General features: G+C 39.6%; 1 protein-coding gene across 1 annotated transcript in view; it reads right to left on the reverse strand.

The window, feature by feature from the left end:
* Window positions 1-22,366, reverse strand: part of FGF10 (fibroblast growth factor 10) — a 60,667-nt gene extending 38,301 nt beyond the window's left edge. The window contains exon 1 of the mRNA XM_059834130.1: window positions 22,015-22,366. Coding sequence (XP_059690113.1) covers window positions 22,015-22,351 — 337 coding nt within the window. The 5' untranslated portion in view covers window positions 22,352-22,366. The remainder of the gene's footprint in view (window positions 1-22,014) is intronic.
* Between the last annotated feature and the right edge of the window lie 2,355 nt (window positions 22,367-24,721).

Raw genomic sequence — 24,721 nt, forward strand, 5'->3', positions numbered from 1 at the left:
ACAACTGCAGCCATGAGAACAAAACCAGGCAGCTAGACAACAACATAAATAATTAATTAAAAAAAAAGCTATTTTGCAGTAAACCACCTTGAGTAAGATAACATCTGTTATCTAATCTATTCTTTGTACTTACACACAAACTCACACACACACACATACTCTGTTCAATTCTTATGGTTTCTCTACACCCATAACACTACAATACTCTTTTACAGCTGGGCAGTCAGACCTGGCCATCTAAGAAAATGCTCATGAGATGTATGTCAATGATGACATTTTTGTTTATAATTTTAAATAACCAGATCGCTCATCTTCTATCTGATTGTTCTGGGCCTTGTCTTGCCTTTCTTATCGAAGCCTAACTATTTTGTCGCAATGTATGTGACCAGAATGAAATTATTTTGTGTATCTTTCTGGACAGCAGCTATTAATGCTTGAATGTGCAAAAAAGTATGCACATTTGGACACTATCAGTGGATATCCAAAGGTTTAGCTTCCAGTATCAAAGATTTTAAAGTTCTTCTAATTTAAAATGAATATGAAGGGAAAAATGTCATACAAGCTGTCAAGGTTTCGGCTTGAATTGATCCAAAAAAAATAATACTTTAAAACACCTTTACCTGCCTCTTTGCTTATTGCTACAGCAAAATATGTTAAGTAAAAGGGAAAAAAACCCAACTACCTAGTTTGCAACAACTGGAAATACTCAAGTAAAGCCAGAAATTGTGTAGCTTAGCAGACGACTTTAATGAACATTTTGGGATTGAGTTGTTGCAAGTGTTTATACAAATAATTCAAAAAGGAATAGTGTTGGTATTTCTGTCTATGTGGAAGTCTTTCTAGAACTTGAATTTTCTTTTAATGTATTTATTCAGTGAAACCCAAACTAGAAAGCTAATGCTCGAAAGAAAGAGTATTATATGTCTAGACTGACAGCACAAGCCCTTTACAACTGCTGTTGTCGATTTTCAGACAGCTTTATTTCAAACTGGCTTAAATACATTGTATTTTAAAATTTTGACTGACTTTCTTTTTTTCCCAGAAAAGCATTTAATTTCACCTTCAAGCTCCAGATACAATCCTAGCTACAATTTCAATCTGTCCCTCTGTTTTTCTCGTATGTAATTTAGAAGAGTGTCATCTCTCATTGCACAACCAACATGAATTTAAGAATGGTGCAACGTTGTAACTTCTGTTACCCATAATAAGCAATTTTTCAACATGGACATTTCACATCATGTTCTGTTTCAGGATACTTGAACTTATTCTTACACTACTCTACTTACTGATGGGATGGAATAAACAAACAAACCCAACAAGCTACTCAAATTCCTCAGATCGGGCAATGACTAATTAAGTGTCAGCGTCCAGGAAGGGTGTCAAACTAAATAAGGGACGAATGGAGCTTGTTTGCCACACTCTTAATCAAAAAACTACTTGTGAAACATATAACTGGTTGTCTTGATAATGGAAAAATAAACAACAAACATAACTCATAAAAGCTGGGGTGTGCAGATTTTGTCCAACTGAAAGTGCTGGGGCAACTTGCAAGGAAACCAAAGCTGATCCTGCAAACTCCTCCCTCCAAGTGATACGTAACCTCAAGAAAACTATTCAAGTGACTACAATAAGGTTTTGATACAAAGAATTAGATCCTTTAAATGTACACGTACTCTAATTTACAAAAAATGGAAAAGACTGCACTCATTTTGAGAACCAAGATTTCTTTTGACAGAAGATAATAAGGTGTGCTAATTCCCATGGGCCAGCTTCTACCACTGAATATTTAGCCCTCATTTTTTGCACTATGAGTTAAAAGACCTTTTCCCTGGTACATGGTTCTCCTGGGACCAGCAACATCGCACTTGTCCAATAAAGAAGTTAGCTACACAAACTCTTGCTTACAGGGAATAAAAGCTCCACTTTAGACTACTCTGGTCTAGAAGCAACTCTTTCCAAGTTGTCTTAGAAAAATCTACCATCACATAGCAGTTAATGGCTATTTACAGGCTTTATTATATCAACAGCTTAGTCTGTTTCAACTAATATGAAGTAGAATTCAACTCTCCTTCCACCCACTCTCCCCAAAACCAATATTAAATATAAACTCAATTTAACACCACTGTGCCAAAATCAAGTAATTTCATTAACTGGACTACCTAACACTTTTATTACACAACATACTGAATTATATAAACATAATTTTTGACATATTTGTATTTTAATTCAAAACCCGAGTTGGACACCACAACGCAACATTTGGCAAATCACAATCTTATCTTGGCTTTTGTAGTAATAATGTCTAAACAAAAGTAGACATTTACTGGCAACAGCAAACAGCAGAACTTGTGCCTTTTCCTTTTCACAATTCACAGTATCATGCTGGCATTTGTTATACATTTCTAAGCACATTTTGACAGCTAAAAATGTCCCACATCATATCTCAATGTAATAGCTGTTTTACATTATATTTTTATATCTAATCCACTTAAAAAAATGATGATCCAATTATTTTTGGTACAAAAGAATTCCATAGAAATTCTGGTAATTAAATCTAGCAACCTGGAGAATTCCTTGAGTGTCCTAAGAGTTTTTTTTGCTGTGATCTCATATAGGCAAATTCAAGACAGCTCCTATGCAAGCAGTGTCCAAGTTGCTTCAAGCATATAAGCCATATCAAACAGATTTAAAAGATTATTGTGCTGCTGCTCTGAAGAAGCAGGAATGAGGTGAGACAGAAGTGAAATGCCATGCTTTGAGCTCACTGGCTGACCTTCCAACCCTTTCTTGACTTCTTCCTGCAAACACCAAAGCATAAAGCTGCCTCTTCTCTTCAAAAAGAGTAAAGAAAATGGTGTTGGAATGTAAGAAAACATCATAACAAGAGATAGAGGGAAGCAGGTACTTGCACTTTAATTTCTTTGGTTTGCATAGGAGACAACTGATTTCACTGGAATTTGGTTTGAAATCAAATAATTTTAAATGAGACATGATTGTCCTGAGGACTGCTTTGGTTTGAAAACCTTATGCCTTCTGTTTTTAACCTAACACCTACAAGGATTCTATTAAAAAGAGAGCAATGATTTATCAGTATGCTTACACTGCACTCTTGACAATGCTTCTGTTTAATCAGTTTTACTATTTTCCCAATGAAAGTTAGCTTCCAGCACGCTAGGGAATTTCCACGAGAAAACAGAGAAAAAAAATTTTTGAACTAGCAAAATGTGATCATAGAACCTCAAAAGTTCTTGACAAGTACAATATATGCAGGTGTTCTACCAAAATTAATTCAAGCTTTTATTAAAAAAAAAGAAAGATCTGGCACTTTACATAAAAAGAAAGCTTTTAGAAAGGACTATTTACGTGATAAATTTTTGGAGGATAGGTAGGAATCTCTTTCCTTGTATATATGAAAGAAATACCACACATAAGATGTGCAGCTGACCAACGAACTTATTTGAATGCATAAATGACTGATGCAAAATGTACAACCATGTGTGAGGGCTTTGAAATGCAACCAGATAGTGCAGGGACTGGGCAAGCACAGCTCTCCTGCTTTGCTAATGATAGCTTCTCCCAGATTGTTTATGCGGATGTTGAGAGTGTCAACTGATGTGCATTGTACTGGAAACTTTCAGGCATAATTAACCTCTGTAGGCTCTCAATGCAGTTTCACCTATAATCCACAGGTCCATATCAGAGAAGAGCAGAGTTTGTTCAGGCCCAATTGCAACATTTCACAGAGAAGTCACTGATAAAAGCCAGACATACAGACAGTAAAAGAAAAGGAAAACAGAAAAAAAAAATTGTCATGTGGTGCCCATTATCTCCATATATCAGCTGCAACAGTCCATACTGCTTCTATGACATCTTGATGCATCAGGAGAGTGCTAAGAATAGCTTTGGTTGATATATCTATCTGTGAATGGCAGGAACAAGTGAAATTATACCTAAAGGCTTCAAGAAATACTATATTGAAAAGATCTGTCACAATACGAAAAAAAAAAAATTGTCAACATGTTCCTTTCACCCCTCCTCAACACAGAAGCAGGAGACCTGTTTGGATTACATCAAATGCAAATACACAGCTACATAAAACACACTGTTTCCTAATGTGCTTTTCTAAATACAAATGTATGTGTACCATAAGAAAGGTACAACTTCATGAAAAACAGTCCTGGTTGCTCAGCTTGCGCTGTATCCAGAGCAAACGGCAGTTGTCTTGCTACTCCTGAAAAAAGTCAGGGGAAGCAATGCTTTGCTTGGGGAGCAGAAAACAAGCACATTTCCTAATGTTTACCTTAAACACATTCATAACACTGGGGAATGAAGAAGGAAGTAAAGATAGAGCTCTGCCTGTTCCCTTCCACATGTGGGACAGATAATGACCCATGGGCAGGTTTCTGCATGGAAAGCAACAGTTCTGTGCACAGTGTTAAGACATTATGGGTGTGCACCCTAATTCTCTAGTATTTCTAATTCAATAACTTTTAGGGACTGAAGCTACCTAAGGACTGGCTGGAACTGTTTATTCCTTCAGTCGTACAAACATCCGTGCCTTGAGCCTCAAGTATTAACTTAGACATTTTACAGACGGTCAAACTGCTTGCCTGGACCAAGAACTTGGACACAGGCCTGTGCAAAACACAACATAGTCATTTTCTGTGTTTAGCATCATGTCAGTGAAGAGCCTGATTATTTTGGCAAAGAATACTACAACTCTGTTCTGAGCATTTATTTGGTCTCTCTCCAATTCTTTTCCTATTTTGAAAACAGTAAGCTATATATGCAACTTTTATGACCAAACATTATTTCATTTGAAAACATCACTAAATTAATTTCATTTTCCCATAGAAATAATGGGCTTCAACCAAATTTTCAAGTCAACTTTCTAAAAATTATGATAAAATTAATTTTTATACTTTTAAAAGAAAAAGTGAAACATCTTGTTACACTTACTACAGTAAAAAAGAAAATTCAATTTGGACAGTTTTCATGATATATTTCTAATTAGTTCCCACAAAATGTCATGCTGCTTCTAAACTGACATTATTATGGACTTTGATTTTGAAGGAAAGTATTTTTCTATATTTCATATCCACTCTAATTGGAAAATGCTTTGGCATTTCAACATCTTTAAGAAAGTGGGGAAAATATGTTCCTTCCTCAAAACACCAATAAACCAATATTCTCCTTTCAAATTTCAAGAGAAGTCTTGCATGCAAGTCAAAGAGAGTAAAACATTTTGTGATAAATGTTTCAATTCACCTTTGTCTACTCAGCTGTATTCTGACCATCACTCTTAGCAGAGTACTTCAACCTTCCCAGCACTCTGCCCTGTCAAATACACTGTAAACCAGGTCCATTTCTATACTCCACATTTCTTCTAATAATTGGGCAGAGGGCAGCCTTTGCCGAGTGGCTAATGTGAGGTCTGTTTGGGGGGTTTGTTAGTTTTGGCAATCTTGGAATTCTTTTAGGTCTGGGACATGGTGCGCAGTTCTGGTTTAAGACCAGGCACCTAGAAGCAAGTCCAGAAAGGCTGAAAGAAAGTCCAGAAAGAATGAAAGCGTTATCTTACGAGAACAGGGCATGTCTACCCAGAACCAGCCAGAAGACCCCCAAGAAATACTTCAAATTAAACGGCCTCAGAAAAGCTATTAAACTTGTGTTTGGAAAGCAAGACAGCTCCATTTCCAGCGTGACACACAGGAATTAATATGTTCCATAAAGACACGTAGTTTATTAGCCTATGTGGATATAGCTATGTTGCTTTGCATCCAGAACCAGCAGGAAGATGGTGGGCTATGTCTCAGCACACTGTTCTCTGTTTAGCAATAAGCTTGGCATATTAAGTATTTAGCAGAGGAAAAAAAAAAAAGGAGAGAATATAACTGCTTCCCACATGTACGTTGTGGTGGTGAAGGCTAAAGAAGAAAAGCTGTGGGGCAGTGAAGGATGCTACTGGGGCAAAAAAGCAGGAAAAGTAGCACAATTATGAAGGTATTTTGGTTGAAAATAAGAATTATTTGTAGCCCTTAAAGGAGTGAGATTGTGGAACAGCCTTCCTAAGGAGTATGGTAAGGAGCAAGCCTACCTGGTGTTAATTGAACTTGATAAGCTTCTGAACAAATTTATATCACAAGCACTGGTGATAACAGGGACTATATTAGGGTTCCCAGGAGGTTTTCCTTGATCCTGCTTTCCTGTGACTTGACAGATTTTTAATTAATGGACGCACACTGATCAAGCGTAACAAATGCCCGTAGCGAGGCTGTGTACGCAGCAGAGCTCCCCAGTCATTGCAGATCACACAGCAATGCTGGCTGCTTCCTGATCCTGGGACACAAGGCCTGCCTGACCACTTCGAAGTGATCCACCAGAAGTTGATGTTAAAATAAGAAGCCAGAGAGAGATAATTAGAGATTTTTTTGGGTACCGTAAGTTCACTGGTTACATATGACATGGCTTTGCGGAACTTCCCTGTTCTAGGACAAGAACAACAAACAGCTCTCCACCTACCTACAGCTCTCAAACTGCCACAGACTGGATGTTTGTAGATGGGAGAGGCCACCTGGAAGTGCCCATCTTGTGGATGAGGGAGCGTTCTGGAAGTGTAGTAAAGATGCCATTGATACTGTGCATAGACTGTTGCTCCACAGAAACTGTCTGCTGAAGCTGTCCGGTAGGAATGGTTCCCATATTTACCTTTGAAATTTAGGCAGATAAGGAGAAGACAGAGTTTCTAAGGTAGTTGCAGGGCATAAAAGATGAGGAGCTTATTGTGTGAATTCAGAGTGCTCCTGCTTCCCAACTGCATCTTGCAGCACAAAGAATTCTTTTTTCATTTCCTTTTCCTCTTTATCCCACAACTGACCTTTTCCTTTGGCTGTTTCAGCCCTCTGTAAAGCTGACATCTGCAACTTTTTCCAGGATTGGCACAACACATAAAATGACCTGGTATCTTCTCCTGGACTAGGTTCTAAGGTGGTATTATTTTATAAGGTGCTGAAATTATACTCTTGGTAGAAATTGAAATCACAGTGTGAATAAATTGGCTACTTTAAATTGCCAATTTCAGAGAAATATGAGGAATGCATAACTGAGAACCTGGACTGCTATACTTAGGTACAGGTACCTAACTGTACCATCCTCTCTGTTCAAAGGCTAAGTGATTTTGGTGATTTTACATCAAATGTCACTCCTTTTAACACTCCCTTTAGTTTTTTTTCCTTCTAAAACATCCTGCATCCCTGCTATGAATCATGACTAAAGAAAAAAAAAAATCTATACCAGTCAGTCTTTATGTGATTTCTCCACATGGAGCTTAGCTGCTCTCCCAACACTCCAGTGTACACTTGCTTTAGATAATATCAGCCAGGATGGTTGAAATCTTGTATTTAAGCCAGTAAAGCTAAGATGTGTGATTTTGTATGGAGAAAATTATAGAGTGCTAACATGAGCTGGTGAGATTTAGTAACCTCCAGCAGAGGAGTTAGAACAAGTTGCTGGAGGGCTTCTCCTCTACTCCCTTCTTGTAGTGATTCCCCGATTGCAATAGTATCTTCATTTTCATTTTTTTCATGTTTCTCCTGCCTTTCTGTAGGCAATTTTCTTTTGTTCCTGGGTGAATACCTTTTCTTCAGTTAAATCTCTCCTAAACACTAACTCGTCCATAAAAGCTTAACAATATGAGAAGGAAGCAATTAGAATTATGCATTTAGAATTCATATGCAAAATCTGTTGGTTTCAGACTGTACACTTCCAAAAGAACAGACTCTCTCCAGCTGGTATCTGTAGTGAATACATTAACAGCACTTAAAACATTTATCTTTCATGACAAAACAAACTCAGTTCCCAAACTCTTCCGAAGGATAGCTCACCGGTTACCAGCAGTTCCTAGCTTTGCTCATTAAGAACAACTCATTTTCAAACACTGGCCATTTTCTTGACTCCACTGGCTGACACACATTTTTACGAAGAGAAGACACTTTCCAATACCTCTGTCTTTAGACAGAATTGCTTATTGTCTCTTTTCATTTGCTTCTGTAGACTTTTCTTCTACTTTCTGTATCTTTAACTAGTGTATAAAGTTGTCATATAATCTGTCATACACGTACATCTATGTTGGACACAGTCTGCTATACAAAATAAACAATATTACACTTTGCCCTTCATTTCCCATTTCTATTAAGAACATGAATATAATTCTTTGTATTGTGAACACAAAATAAGGAACAGAGTAGAATCATCAGTCCAGGGATTTATGGTGGACTAAGCTTGAATAAAGATAAAAGAGAGAAAATCCTGGTCTTTAAACTCTCTGCCTCAGTCCCTGTCCCTGAAGAAGGGGAAAATAACACAGCCGTATTTCAAGATTTGCTTAGCTAATGTCTGTAGAGATGAAAAAGTCTAACACTGAATAGCAAACCTAAGATCTGTAGCATGATATTTTTATATTTTCTTTAACACATGAGAATTTTAACTACTTGTTACTTTAATTATTGCTGCAACTCAACAAAATTTTGCCACTACTTATCAAAAGTAAACATCGACTTATTGTTCCAAGTATAGATGTATCACTACAGTAAAACAGTCTGTTGACCTAACACAGGACTCTGTAATACTGTCTTTTTCTAAAGAGCTCTTATCCAATTGAAAAGTTCACCATACCATATCAGTTATTTTTGTTTAGAGATATTTTAACTTTTTGTTCCTAATGGAAGCCAATGAGAAAAATGAGGGCATGAGGTTAAACATACATCTGGTCTCCCTATTTAACATTGAGGTTTATCTTTTGCATGTTGCTGATGATAATTTAGAAGGGGGGGCACAAAGGAAAAGAAAAACTTCCCTGCCCTAACACTTGTATATTTTTCTGCCATGAAAACGGCAGCCTCAATTTCTCATTTGACATATGAAATAGCTCTGCCATAAAAACCTGTATTTTTCAGTTTTGTGTTTAATTGTTGGAGCCAAGAAAAGGAGGTGAAGAAATAAGACAGATCTTACTTGGGCTGACACTGTTTAAAAAGTAGACTACAGCAAGCATGGCTCTCATTATATTTAAGTGAATTAGTCTGTTTCCTTTAAAAAAGGAGGGGGGAAAAAAAGGAGAGATTAACAAGCCACCAAGGGCCTGCTGTAAGATTTTGACACTTTTAGTGGCTTGTGACATACGACTTGTGAGTATCAGCTCTCCTTCAAAATCAGAAAACAAATGTACCATTTGGATAAGGAATGAAAAAAAAAAAGCAACAGCAAAAATCTCTGCTACAAGGTCATGTTAACTAGGATTCATTAGCAAGGTATTTATTGGAACAAGAGAATGAGATAAATTCTTTAACTGACTAAACTCTGAAATTATTATTAGATATCTAGAAGTCTAACATTTGTCATCCTTTGCCAAGTAAAGCATATGCTATGGTCCTCCTGAAGACATTAATCTAATGTGTCCAAATACTGCAATAATGACACAGATTTCTACTTATTCTCAAGATGTTTCACATCATGAGAGCTTTTACATCATACACTCGATAGAGCGAGCTCTTAGAAGTGCTCACAGCAATATCTGCACAAGGATTACACCTGAAAACATAAGTGTGTTCTTCAGTTAGGGCTCTTACAGATTCTTTGGAAACTTTATCTTATGCAGTACATTAGTTGCATAATCACACAATCTACTCTTGCATTATCAGTATGTCTGTGAGTGTGTAGCAAGAGTTTTGGACATAAAACTTCCACAGCTTGGCACACAAAACACATCTATAAATGAAGATCTTTTATATATATATTTATGACTGGCTACTGTGAAAAGCAGAAAGATTCCGAAACTATAATGAAAAAAATACTTAGTTGACAAACCAACAAAACGAGTATTAGAAAATGCCAGACTGAAGTTTACTCAAACACCAAAATTACGTTCCCATCCCCATTATGGGCTTAATGAGAAGTGTCTGGTAACCTTGGCTATAACTTCTTGTATTAAGCACAAGGTAACAGAAAGTAGTTAGATGTTTTTTTGTACTGGTTTTCCTGCCCATCATTACAGATACTTCTTGAGTCTGCATTGGTGTGTGAGCACAGGTACTCATACTCCTCACACCTGTGGCTCCCTTTTTAAGGATGTTAAACTGTGATTAATGTTTGGAGGTCCCTGGGTAAGAGAAATTACTAACACTTCTTCCACCTGCACAGTAGCAATTTTTTGGTAGCATTATTGAATTTAATAGTTCAGACAGCACTAAAGATCTTCCTGAATATAAGCACTGTGGTTTGCTTTTTCTTTTAATTTCATTTTGGATACAGGAGTTACTATAATTCAGACTGTACTGAAAAGCTAGATCAGTCTTTGTTATGCCCTGAGTACAGTTAAAAACATCTTGCTGACCTTTATGGTCTACTGTGTATATTTAAAAAATCAGCAAAACCAAAAAGGGACGGAGTTCCACAGAAAAATTATTATAGATATATTACAATAGTGTTTGTCTCCAAATCCTCATCTTTGCAAAATGTTTCCTGTTTCATAAGCAGAATCAGCTGCAAGCAGAGTCCACAAATGCATGTGTGGCAGAACTGAAGGAATAAAGCAAGCATGGTGAATTTTGAGCAAATCTGGATAATGCTTTGAGGAATTATTTGGTGTGTGGTCTGAGGCAAGAAGCCACAGAGAGGCGGAAGTTAATCTTATGTACTCCCCAGCTGCAGATACGTCTTTTTGAGAGCAGACTGCAGCAGGAGACACAGAAGAAATGACCAAGAGACCAGATTAATACCACATGAGCCAAGTGTCAGCCTCATTATATGTGTTTTCACTAAAGTTGAAAAGACTTTAACTTGGATGGCTGTCATTTCAAAGAGAAGTTGTGACGTGTAAAAGTAACTGTAATAAATTAAACTGAAAGAAAGATGTCTGTGACACTAAAGGGGAAGTATCAATAATAAAAAAATGGTAGGAAAAGAAATAAAACCCAAACAAATAATTCCAGTAGCTTAACTCCAACACATAGACAGCGTTTCAGGGAAATTAAGGCAGTCCCAAAAATATATAATAGGGCCAAATACGATAAATATTAGGTGGCGATCATACTCAAATGTCTTTGATAGGCCTGACAGTAAAGAGAGGAGAGTGAAATTGTAATTGTATTTTAACTGTTTAATTATGGAAATTATATAGATCCTTGAGCTGAAACATCCTAATACTCATATCTTTAAAGCAAAATAAATTTTCACATCACTTATGACTAAAATGTTCGTGCGGCACAACCAGATCTAGATCTCAGCTTGACAGAAGGACAGATCCAATTTGTGTGTACACCCCTACTGTTTGGTTAGGAGCTATTTTGCCATTAACTTTTGTATTATGCTATGCAACAAATTTGTTGAGTAACCTTCACAGAGTGCTTGCAAGAGAAGCTATAGAATAATTTTTTTTCTGGGGAATCTTAAGATTTTTCTAGTCAAAAGACAAACACTTAAGTCTGCTAAAGTTAAGAAGTAGCCTACTCTTTCCTATTCTATGAGAGAATAAAACTGCCCTTGTTATTCCTTATATCCAAACCCTTCTGTAAAAAGAGAATGATTACCCTCTGGGTAGACTTTTTTTCCTGGCACTCATCACAGTGTTACTGGTGTGTTTCACAAATCATTTGTTTTCATAACACCCTTGCTTATGTAGGAAGTATTACTATCCTCATTTTATAAGCAGCAAAGAGCCAAAGAGAGATTAGAGTCAAATACATTTATAAATTTTGGGGTACAATGGATAACAAACATATAAGACCTGATATTCCATAATACCTAACACTTAATGGCACTCCCTATACTCAAAGTTTGGTTCCCGCAGACTATCCTTGTGCCAAATTATTCAGTCTCCTTCCGTCTCCCTTTAAGCATATTCCTCCTCTGTGTTGCTTGACCATCAGCAGGAGCAGCACAGCAACTCAGAAGAGTCCTCCAGCTCCCTTTATGCCCAGGGTATCTTCACAGCACGTGATGAAGGACATGAGCCTTTAGTTTCCAACAATCCTGCATCATTATTCCAGCCCTCATGCGTTTCAGTCTTGTTTTGATAAAAATATCTATTGTGATCATTAAGAATCTTTCTTAAGTTCAAAAAAACCACAAACTCTTCTACAAAGAAAGCTGGTGTTGGACCTTTTCTTTCCCAACCAATTTAATTGCAACCTTGATGGAGTAGCTGTTCTGTGAGGTATACCATCCAGCTGAAATGCATTTCCTCATCCAAAGCTCTATACCAAAGTATTTTACACACTGCATTTACTAATAGTAATCTTTCTATGTCTTCCATACAGTGATCTTAAAATGTTTTTAGCAATGTCAGTGGGTTCAGTCTTGTAGCTCCTTAATACACAATTAGCTTCAGCTTTGAAGCAATCTGCGGTCTCTGTTCTTGACTGGTTTATGCCATATGAGAAAAGGAAGTAGCAAGGAATAACTAAGTCATATATAGCTGTTACGTAGTCTAAATGCCATGGAATGTACAGACTGGGTTCCAATTACCACTCCTCAGGTTATTCAGGCACTGTGAAGCTGTGAGATAAATGCTCCATTTCTCTACACAGTACTTTGAGCAAAGATTTTTGTTAGTGTTAACCCCCTCCCCCGTCTTGCAGTATCTCCCACCATATGTTGGCAATAGGAAATATCATCATTGCCACAATGGATAGAATTGCCAGTCTGCATGATCTCAGCATCTTCCTCCATCCTCCTTGGCCTAGGACTAGGGCTGCCCACTAAGCCAAACCCAAGCGAAGCAGCAAAACTGCTTGAATCGAATCCACTTCTGGGCCTCAGAAAGGGCATAATTTACACCTCCCAGTGCTAACTTCAGAAAATTTTGGTTTAGCTGCTTACGTGGTTTAAACTATGCATTGCCCTAATAAGTGAATCATTGCTTGTGTGTGCCCATGGGTCTTTGCAAGCAAAAGTGATGCTGGTCTGTGAGTAAATGCTAACAGACATGACAGTAAATGTTACTGTTTGTAATAATTGGTGTACTTGAACAACACATGCATGCCTTCACCCAGCACCTTCACCTGTAAGAAGCTGAAATAATCATAATTTCCTTCCATTTCTTACATGCTACTCACTTTCCATGTTATTTCTGTCAGAACCAGGTGAAGTGGTAATTTAAAGAGCTTGCAATGGTTTGGGTGTCTGGTTGTACCTCAGAACACCTGGTGAAACTCAGCTCATACTAACTTCTGCTCCAGTTTACACACAGTGGTGCCTTAGCCCAGCCCTTCGGCCAAATCACCTACTGCTGACCCAGCTACCCGGTAAGGGTAGTACCAAAACCGCACATGTATCTTTTATGGGAGAAGGTTATCTTTTCAACTTCTGAAGAGCCAGCTGAGCAACCAGGCCTAGACCTTGAAGGGGACTAACAAAAAGTTGCCACGGCTCAGCTCATGTCGTTAGCTCTAGACTCTTTCTGCTGCTTCTGATTATGTTACCATTGGTTTTGCAGTTTCAGTTCCTCAGTGAGCACACAATTTCTGTATTGCAGTCATTAGCACTAGTGTTTTGACAAAGGAAAGGTGTCCTGTCATCAGAACGTGGGCCACGTGTACCACTCTGCTTCCCCCGAGACAGGAGAGAAGGACACAGTGAAATCAGCTAAGGTTACAGTTCAGGGGAAGGTTTTCATTAGCTTCCCTGCCTCCAAGGGACAGGTGCCACAGGTACTAAGATACTTCATGTGGATGAGAGAGTTACTTCTGGATCAACACGGTTTACACTTTTAATGTTTACCTCCAGGAAAACCACAAGGGAAAAATAAGTATCTGGGAAATACACAGAGATCAGACTTTGTTCTGTTGAAGTCAAAAGACTGTTTCAGCGAACATCAGGAGCTTTAGCATCTCCTAAAGCATCATAAAAATGTATGAAAAGGCAGCACTAAAACCACAGACTTGTAAAATCCACTTCATATTAAATACAGTCATCCAGTATCCTATTCTAGAGCATATATTCCCCTGCTCACTGTAGTAACAATTACTGAATATATGAACTTGTAACTATGTAACTACTTCAAATGTTAAAGATAAGCTTACAAAATATGACTTACTTGATAACACTAAACATACCAGTCATCATAATACCCTATTGCACCCTCAAAAGATTAAAACACTTAGAAGTTTAGGATATCTTGATGTCCTTCAGGTATATGATTCTCATAACAAATATAGTGGATAGTACTAGCACAGTGAAAAATTGAAGAAAAAATAACCAAACAAAACTCCAACTTCTTTTGTCTTTCCACAGGCACCCTAATGGCTTCATAGGTTCAGGCTGTGAGCAAACTGATGATGCAGTGAGATGCGACTGAACAATTCAGAACATCAGTGACGGTTCACAGCTGCCAAAAGGGGTAAGCCATGCTCCCCCTCTCCCCACTTCTCTCCCACTCATGACACATGCTGCCTCTATGTCTTTCTTGTCATCCTTTCTAGGGTTGCTCTGGCACTCGTCACACTTCCCATCGCCTTCCTCTAATGCGGGCACAGATTTATACTCAGCCTCCGCTTAGCACCATGCCTTAATTCCAATTAAACAACATCCTGAATGCTTCCAAAATGCTTCAGCATTCCTTCGCCAACTCCCCCACATGCTGACTACAGCTACACAGATGTGAGTTGGGAACCTGAAAGAAAACTTACATTTCCTTTATTTCTATGCAGTGTTTGAACATGCAGTATCAGTGGCAGAAGAAGGAAGAGCAACTAGACTCATTTTCACTTCTGCTCCCCATGTAGAAAGAGGAGTCAGGAACTGCAAAAGCCAACTAAGTTTATTGTCCTTCACATATGCTTTCCACCATGAAAGGAGTAGGTATCATATTGCTTTACTAAATCAAGGTTTATGAAAGATCTGATCTTTGTTTTTACATAAAATTCATGCGCATTCATGTTTCTAGTATCCGCAGCCTTTTCCTCTCTTGTACAAACCAGAAATTATGGAAGGGGAGAGGGAGAAAGGAATGAAACTTTTTGGTGTAATTTCAGCGTTTCCTTTTTCTTGAAAGTCAGCTTCGATGCGTGTGAAAAGTCCTCTTTAACTGTAGAAGATATACACTACTGACAGATTATTTAGAGGTAAATGTGAAAGGGGACAGGCTAATAATTCTTTAGGCTAACTATAAAATAGGAGAATGCTTTACAGCTGACACTGTGAGTATATCAGCCCAGTAATTGGATGCACGTGTTAGTAGCAGTAAAAAGGCACTGTCCAGTTGTCCACCTTACATGGGAATCTACTTTGAGTGTATTCTTTGATTTACTGTTGCAATTAGAACTGAATGTTCAAAGAAAGAACACAAGTGACCTAATTTAAAAGCAAAGAGTGCTTTTAAAGCTATTATTTAGCGTGTGACCTGGCTCACTTGCAACCATTTCTTTCCCCTGCAACTTCCATTTGTTGCACTGTACTCATGAAGTAGCATAATCAGTTTTAATAACCCACTCAGCTAATGAATTCAGTTTTAATATCCATTCAGTGATTAAAGATTAAGCCACTTCCTCCTCACTCCTACCCTTGAAGATTTTAATTTTCCTCATAAACACAGCGAGTTTTCCCAGGCTGACTTTTCAAAACTTCATGTAACAGTGTTTCCTGTCTCCCTTTTACTATGTTGTAACTAACAAAGATGTTTTACAGCAAATTGGCACTAGAAACAGAAGCAATTACTACAGTTAGGAAAGGATCTTTCTAGTTTACAGAACTAATGGTTGCAAGTACCATTGACTACTTTTCTGTGTTCAAAGCATCTGAGAAATGAAGTGCTGCAAGATATTAAAATACTGCATCAAAATAAGTTATCAACAAATTCTCCTTTTGCTTTGACAAGTACATACAGTAAAACTAATGGTGCTAGTATACCTACTGACCGAGAAACATACGTGTGCTAGTGTTAACAAAATGCATCCTCCTTTTCCGATTTGATAATTTGGTTTTCATAGACCAAAGCAAGCAAAGGTTACTTTTCCACACAGCCTCAACAAGCTGAGGTTGGTTGTTAATGCTGATAAACTTTCAAACTACTTGGGCTGTTCAAAGTGGCAAAGAGGTCATTAGATGATAAACCCCAGAATATTAGGATAAGGTAGTTCAGTGTCTTATGGGGACTGCAAGCAATAGTAGCAAGTGCTCAAAATGTGCAAACCGAAATTTCAACTGGGTGCTATTTTGGGGAAGAAAGGACTGTAAGAACTTGATTCAGAAAACTCTTCAGAAAACTGAGAAAACAAACAAACAAAAGCAGGTCATAAAGGGAGCACTGTAACAAATCCCAAGTTGACTGAATAATTTCTCTGCTCTGCTGACATTATTTCTATCATCCCAAATATTAAGCTTAAGACTAGAAATACAATATTGTTTACAAAGCGTTTTTTTTTCTTAATTAGAACCTTCCTTGTGCAATTATATTCCTTGCTCAGAGGAAAAGTCAGGAATCCACCATGACAGGAGTTGTTGCCCTATGTACCATACAGGTGCCTGCTATTTTTAACTAAAGATACACAGGTGAACAAGATTTGCTTATAAAAGGGTTTTTCCTTTTCCAAAATGAAAGGCTCTGTGGAATGAATGAAAACTCCCCTATTGCAGGATCTGATCTGACTCCCAGTTGAAGTGAAAAGGCCCCTATTCACACACACGACTCAAAGACATCTGAAAGTCATCTTAAAATGCCTTATTTCAAAACAGAGGATCTTATCCTAACGAGTGAATGCATCCAAGATGTTTCAGAAGTGTAAGCACATTCTATAGTGCTCAATCAGCTAATGCCATCTTCAAGGGAAGCTTTGACCCAGCCACTACTTAAGAACCCTCCCATTAAAACAGCAGCACGGCATCTATAAGCCTACATACCCCTTGGTTTCTTTCTTCTGAGGTTTTAAGAAGAGCAAACTTCCAATTGCCCCTAACTCATTCTTTTTTTTTTTTTTGCAAGTGGTTATAAGTTAGATTTATGAAGATGAAAAGACTTCTTACAACTGTATATTTTGAACAGATTTATGGCAGGACTACAGTATCAGCATGGAGGGTCCACAAGGCAGGAATGCAGCAAGGGTAACAGGAGAGTGTCATGTAGACGTTAAATAGTACAATTCTTTCCACATTCATAAATCCTAACTGCCTAAGCTTGTATACTGCTGGTTATAAATTATGTAACTGAGTTCTGCAGAGGGGAAAAAAAAGGAAAGACTTTTCTAAAAGAAAAGAAAAGTGAGAAATCAACTCCCTAAGAATTTATGCATTTCATTTTAAAGAACCTAAGATTCAAATTACTTCACTAAAACAGTATTATTTCCTACTTTAAGTCTTTTTGATTGGTAAAAAAGTAAGATCTCTATGGAGACTAAACAAAATACATATGCCTCCTAATCAGTCTTCAGAAAAAACAGAGAAAAGTTCTCACATTAATTTACAAACACCAGCTCATGAGGAATTGATAACCCCAAACAGCTAGCTTAAAAAATGTTTAGTAGCAAAAGAACATATTTTGCCAAGCATTCTAATCTGGTTTGAGCTTTATAGCTGAGGCTAGGGTACCTAGCAAGCTTTATGATTTTATTACACCTGGGGTATAATCAAAAAACTGAGTATCAAACTAAGTATACTTAATCAAAACACTTTTAATGCTATTTTTACATCTATAACCTGATATATAGTGTAAATCTGTATTTCTATGTCATGTATAGACGCACACAATTAAAACCCTCAGTAGTAATGTTCAGCATTTCTAGTAATTAGAGCGGTTGTTTACAATTTTGGGGGCTACAGAATGAGGCACAAAACTTTCTTGCTATTAGTCACTGTGTTGCTAATCCGATCCCACACTAACTAAAGCAAAACCAAAGACTAGCACGGACTTCAGCAGATCCTAAAGCTATATATAAAAGATAATTGCACACTTGGGGGAAAAGCCTGGAATAGGTTAGCTCATGAGAAGTAGCTAATTATTTCATGCTAGCTCCCCCAGTGAACATTCTTACTCCGCAATTGCAGTGCCTTTGCGCCATTTGGATTAATCCACTTTGGATGTTCGGAAGGCTAATTAATAGAATCTCAGCTGGTGTAAGCCCTTTTAGCTTTACTTGGGCTAAATTAGCTCATACAGCTGAGGATCCAGCCCCTTCTTGTCCACCTACTTCGAGCAGAGGTGACACCAGACAGTGGCTGTGCCGCCATCTACCGTAGGTTTTGCATAGTACTGCTTGGTCCAAAGCACGCAGGAATCGCTCCAGCAATTCCTCCCACTAATATCCAGGCTCAGTGACACAGACTCCACTCCCTAAACACGTACCTAAATAATGGCCTGATCCTGCAACCGTTGCTCAGGCAGAACTCCCTCCACAGACTGCAAGTTAGCTAATTGAGCATCACATATTGTGTTACTGTTCTTCAGCTACTAAGATCTGTCCTATAAATTTGAAGTCTGTGTGCTTCATAGCACTAATAACAGTTCCTTTAAAAGTCAGTTGAAACTAGCGTAACACTCAAAAATACATTCAAGTTTTCCTGAACCAGCTTGTCATATATCATGTAGCCCAATGCATGCCATCCATTAAACCCAAAGAGTTTCACTACCTTCAAGAAAGCTTTCTGGGTGCAAGTCAAGTCACAATCTTCATACATGCAGTTCTCTCTCCATTTTAATATATGGCTTAAGCTTCTCTTGGTCACCCCAGATCTCAAGTTACAGTGAAAGCTTTTGTAATTGCTCGTTGGAGGCTTTTTGGTTTTGTTTTTCCCCCAACAAGTACTTAAATCACCAGAAAGTGGTACAGCTCTCCTTACTCACGCATGCAGATGGCTCTGTCAAGTACAGGGGCAAGGGACTTCACAGCTGTGGTGCTGCAAGACAAGCCAGTAGTTGCATTTTGAAGACAAACTTCCAGATGTAAGGAACAATAAAACAAACCCTATAAAGTGCCCTACTTCTTTCTATCTAGTGACAGACACCCTCCAGCTATTCCAAATGCTGCAAGTTCCCGCAGCCTCCTGACAGAGCAGTCAGAAGCTACCTCTGTTCCCATTACCCTATAGGTAGAGAAAGGCTGATGGAATAGTTCCAAGCAATCAAGTTAGAAAACATCTGCCAGAGTAAACTTCAATTTAGCACACTCTGCACAATATTTATAGAGCAAATCTATGAATGCTGCTTGAGCCATTTAAAGGTTGGAGACTAAATTCTCTTTTCTGGATGTTTATTCTGACTTTCTCCAACAGTTCTTCTTACTTGACAGTGCTTAATTGGCAGCCAGCCATGAAAGCTGTTGTCTAAGTACACAACATATCATGATCTTTGAGCCCTACAGATAAGGCTTTACTGCAGCATAAATGGATTTTAAACATTAGCATATGAGAAAAAGAAAATGAGCCTCCAAATTAGAATATTTCAAAGTCTTGTCACTATTATTTGTTTAGGAAAGCATGGTTTCAAAAGAGGAACTTATATTAGAGATTAAACAGCCTTTAATGTTAAACAGGCTGCAATTTAGTGGGCTGGTTGGCTAACCCTTTCTGCATGGCAGAAGTCTATTCACATGTAATTACATATTTTAGACTATCTTAAAGATACCATATATTTGCATGGAATCAGTCCAGCTGGGGATTACAGCAGCATTGTGATGGCACTGCTACCATGAGGTTATGAAAAGCATAGATTTTGTGCATCACTTGCAACATTTTGCTACACAGACACCCTTGAAATAAAGGCACAGTAAATATATTCTTAAATGGTCTCAAGACTATGTACTTTTACAGAAAACACAATTTCCCACTGCAAATTAATAATGACTATTGAAGAAGAACATACAACTGTTTGACTTATCTTCTGCTAAGAAGATCCTAATTGTTTTGTATTTAAATATGTTGTACACTAGGTCTGACTTGGTGATATAAGTGCGGTTAGCAAGTTGCAAGTTTTAAGATGATGGGAATCCTTTCTTCACTGCACGTAAACTTGAGGGACAGGATACAACTATGTATAATAAAGGCATTGTTTTGCTTTTATATGAAACAAATCACATTCTCCTCTCTTTCAGTAGGTAGTCTGCAGATGTGATGATAACCATGACATCACCAAGAATGCCAATTCTCTTTCTGATGCACTGACTGGAAAACTAGGAAAAAAGAATCACAAATTACCCTACAGTTGAAGGGGGTTTTTCCTGCAAGTAGACTGAAAGAGCAGAAAGATGTGTATGTGCATTTCAGCGTATTCTACCTCTTCTTGGCAAGATCTCGCAAAAGCTCATGCATGTGTGCAACTTTACTCACTGAGCAGTTCTGCTGGCTAAGTGGGACTGCTCAGATAAGTATTTACTTCCTTGAGTATACTGTTGTCAAATTGGGCCCCTTATAGCCTTTTCGGCAGCAGTGTTCTACACAGCATGGCTGGTGTTCTCAGAGATGCACACAAAGCTTTCAGAATCCCATTTTAGGGGAATGACACTGTCCTCCTCCACAAACAAAAGTAATCTAAGAAATAGAGTGCTAGGACCTCATTCCACACAAACTCATCAAAGTGAAGCCTTCATCATAGCTCTGTTTTTCAAGAATTTGTCTTTCTATGAAACATGGGAAGGGAGGTGGTAAGATACAACTGCTTTGACATCTAAAGCTTTTACAAACGTAAGTGCGTGATAAAGTATGAGGTTGCAAGGTGGAGCAAGTGAAGTAGTGACATCTGATACAGCAGCCCTCTCCTCCCTGTTTGTAAGCCTGTATTATGGGTGTTTAATAGAAATACAGCTGAATTAGCAGTAATGTCTATCATACAGCATGGCAACCTGCTGAAGTACTCTGTGCTTTACACATTAGCTAAGAAGGAATCTACTTAAATCACTTTAAGTAGATTTAATTTAACAGAAGATTTATCCCCAGATTTTTCTGGATTTAATGTAAAACAACCCAAGGACCAAAACGTGGTTCTCCACCAGCGAAGCAAGTCAAAGAGTTTCCTCCAACACTTGCGTAACAGAGCTTACTTTCTCAGCATCCTACTACAGGGGGACACAGTCCCTTAAGAGTTACAATGCAATATATTGTGATTTACTACAGTTACTTCAATTTGAGATTGCACAGGCAGGAAAAGCAAATAAAGGTTACATTTCTAGCGCTGACAGCCAAAAATACATCACCAGAAGCACACTATCATTAAAAGCCTGATTAGAACAACAGAAGAGCTCGAAACTTCAGCCACGGAAGCAGCCATATGACTTTTACTTTGAAACAATTTCTTTTTTAAAAAAATGACAATGAAACGCGTGTGAGGTCCGCGCGAAGCCAGCCCCAGATGTTTACAATGGAGCGAGTAGCGGTATAGCGGCGCTGCAGCCCAGGAGCGGCGCGGCGCAGCGCGCGCGCCGGGCACCAGCATCGCCTCGTCGCGGGCGGCTGCGCGGCAGCGCACCGGCGCCCAGCGCCCGCCGGGCACCCCCACGGCAGAAGACAAACCCAGGCAAAACCCCCGCCCGAAGGAAAACCCCTTCTTCCGGGCTCGGGGATGAGAGAGCGAGGAGCAGACAGCTCTTGTGCGGCTCGGGGAGAAGAGCGTGTGGGTGCGCGGGGGAAATCGGTGCATTGTTTCAATATAGAGTTCTCGTCAAGGCAGTTTAATGACGGGGATAATGATTTTCAGATTCGGGAGACAATGCCCCCCCCCCTCCGCCCCACATCCTTACAAATCTTTCTAATTTGCTCTTCTGCCAGGCAAAGAAACAAACTGTGCTCGGCGAAGCCATTTGCAAAACAAATGTAACCGGAGAGATTTGCAGATACGGGCTGGCGGGGACCGGCGTCCCGGAGGAGCCCACCCCACCTCTGCCCCGCACCCCCTCCCCGCCGAGGCGTCACCTTCCCCTTCCCACCCCAGCGAGAGGGCTCGGGCGCTCCGGGGCCGGGGCTGCCGCGGCGCTCGGGGCGGGGGGGGGGGGGGGCGGCAGCCGCTGCCCGGCAGCGCGGCGGCACAGCGGTACTTACTGAAGGGGCAGTTCTCCTTCTTGGTGCCGCTGACCTTGCCGTTCTTCTCGATCTTGAGAAAGTACTTGTTGTAAGAGTAGAGCTTCCTCTTGCGCACGTCTCCTTGGAGGTGATTGTAGCTCCGCACGTGTCTCCCCGCACTGGAAGGAGAGGAGAAGGACGAGGGGAAGGAGGAGGATGATGAAGAAGAAGAGTTGGTGGCCTCCGGGGACAGCATGTCCTGGCCGAGGTCATGGCAGGTGACAGGCACAGAAGACACCAAGAAGAGCAGCAGCAAGCAGCAACAAGGCAGGTGGGAAAAGGCTGAGGCACCATTTGTCAGTATCCATTTGCACATTGTACTGAAACTCTGGGCGCTGGAAAATGTCTTATCAAAAGAAACATACTGGAAGGGTAAAACCTGGTAAAAGGCAAGTGGAGAGCCGGTGGTTGCTGCTTCTGGTTAGATCCCTCTGAGCTCTGATCTGGCCTGAAGTAAGTGCACCAACATCCATAACTCAGGGGACAAATCGCCTCAGAAGTTGCTGCCTTTTAATCCTTCGAGTCCTCCCTCAGAAAAAAGAGCTGTTGGTTTTTTTGGGGGGGTTGCTGTGGTTAATCCTCTTTCCTTTTTCTCTTCCCCACCCCACCCCCCCACATACACACACACTCCCCAACCTGGTTTGAGACTTCCCAGTAGTTATTTTGTTCTCTTCCTCACTCCTTTCTTCACCATCTTAGATGCAGAAAGGTCTGAAAAATAGATGACAGCAAAGTGAACAACAACAACAACAACAACAAGTAATAACCAGTGGAAAGGGGTGCTGGAAGGGATTTTTCACACATACCCCTTTACACACACACACACACACTCACACTTTGTGGCTTTGCACCTTCTTCTGATCCCCACCCCCTTGCCTTTTTGCAAATCCCAAACCAGTTGCACAACTCGTCCTTTCTCACTGACAACCCCAGAGGAGGCAGTTTCTTTGTTTTGCTTTGAATTCTCCAGAACAGTATTAAAAAAAAAAAAAAATCCAGAGAGAGAGGGAAAAATCCCAGCTTGTCTCCCCCCCCCCCTTCCCTTCCCTTCCTTTCCCTCCCCCTTTGGTTGTAAACAGGTTGGAAGCTGTAGCCTAAATGTCAGCGATTACAAGTCAGAGGTGGGATGTGCCTCTGGTGGTCAACCCTTATTTGCAGGGGGTCAAGCAGCGGTGGGACATCTGAAACCTTTTTGCAGTTGCAGCGAGCGGTGCCTGCTGCGGAGGGAGCCTCGGGAGCTGCCCTCGCTTCCTCCCGGGCTGCAGCGGCGGCAGCAGCAGCCGCCGCCGCCGCCTTCGGCTCGCTGCTAATTGCTCCTAAAGCGTCCTTCTCCTCGGAGCGCCGGCCACCAGCACGGCTTGGAGGCTCATGCTTTACTAATTTCCCTGTCTTCCAGGCTGAACCAATCCCCTCTAGGGAGGGTTCCCTCCCCCTTCACCCCCCCCAACCCCCCCCCCCAAAAAAAAAAAAAAAAAAGAAACTTGTTTTCTAGCGAAGGATTTTATTTTTTTGGCAGTGAAGTGCTTGAGAAAGCCACCTGGAGCTTGTTGCCTGCTACATCTCCCCCTCCCCCCCGCTGGAGGAGGGGTTGGGTGGAGAGGTTGGAAAGGAGTATATACTACAGGCAGACCCTGGAAAAGCAGATTATATGCTGGTCAGAGAGAGTAGAAAGGGAAGAGACATAATTAGCTCCTTTTCCTTCTTCTTTGCCAGCTTCCATGGAGGTCTTTCTCCCTCCTTTAATGAATCACTGATTTCTCACTTCCGTTGCTGAAATAAAAAGTTCACACTTTAGCCTGCTCTTCCTTTTAAGCCTCTCAAGATTTATTGTGTCTCTTTCCCCACCCTCACCCTCCTTGTCTCAAAAGAAATAAGGGCCCTAAATGACCATTTTCTAATTGCTAACATGAGTCATTTACTGAATCACGCGTCTGACTTCAAAGCAAAAGGGGCTTTATTGGGATTGCAAAGGTTTCCCCGTAAAATCTGCCTGAATATTTTGCCTTTTTTTTTTTTTAAACTGATGCAGTTTCCTTTGCCAGAAAAAACCATATTTTCCATTTTCAAGGCTATTTTAAAGAGATTTTTCAAGCTATTATTTTCCTGGAGGGGCATGTGTTTGTTGGTTTTTCCTTTGATTTCATCTCTCCTAATGAATTTGTCATTTCACATACTGAATGTTATGACAGATTCATATTTCCAGCCCGTCACTGAACTGTCAACTTTCCCAGTAATTAACATATGATGTACCATCTTTTAACACCAGGATAAGGGATCAGGGACTGACAGGATATGGGCAGCATGCAAGACGTTAAATTTAGGTTTAGTATTTAGTATTGTAAAATAGCTGTTCTGTTTTGGAATGCAAGTAGGTGGAACATTGGGTAAGAGAATGGAGTAGTGGAGAAGTGAAGCGGTACAGAAACGCAGTGAGTAGCTCAATATGTAAACCCAGAACTTTTTTGAAATAGAGGCAGTTTAATAACGCAGATCAGTGGAATGCAATGGAAAACTGCCTATGCAATTACATTTGGCATTTGGAGTAAATCTTAATTTAAACAACAGAAAATGCAGAAAAGAACAAATAGTTCTAAAATTAGACTGATTCATTAAATTAGGATGTTAAATATATTGTTAACTTCACAACAGAAATTAGAAATGATTTTCTCCAATTATGTTGTTTATT

Source organism: Gavia stellata, chromosome Z (assembly GCF_030936135.1).
Source record: "Gavia stellata isolate bGavSte3 chromosome Z, bGavSte3.hap2, whole genome shotgun sequence".
Classification (NCBI taxonomy): Eukaryota; Metazoa; Chordata; class Aves; order Gaviiformes; family Gaviidae; genus Gavia; species Gavia stellata.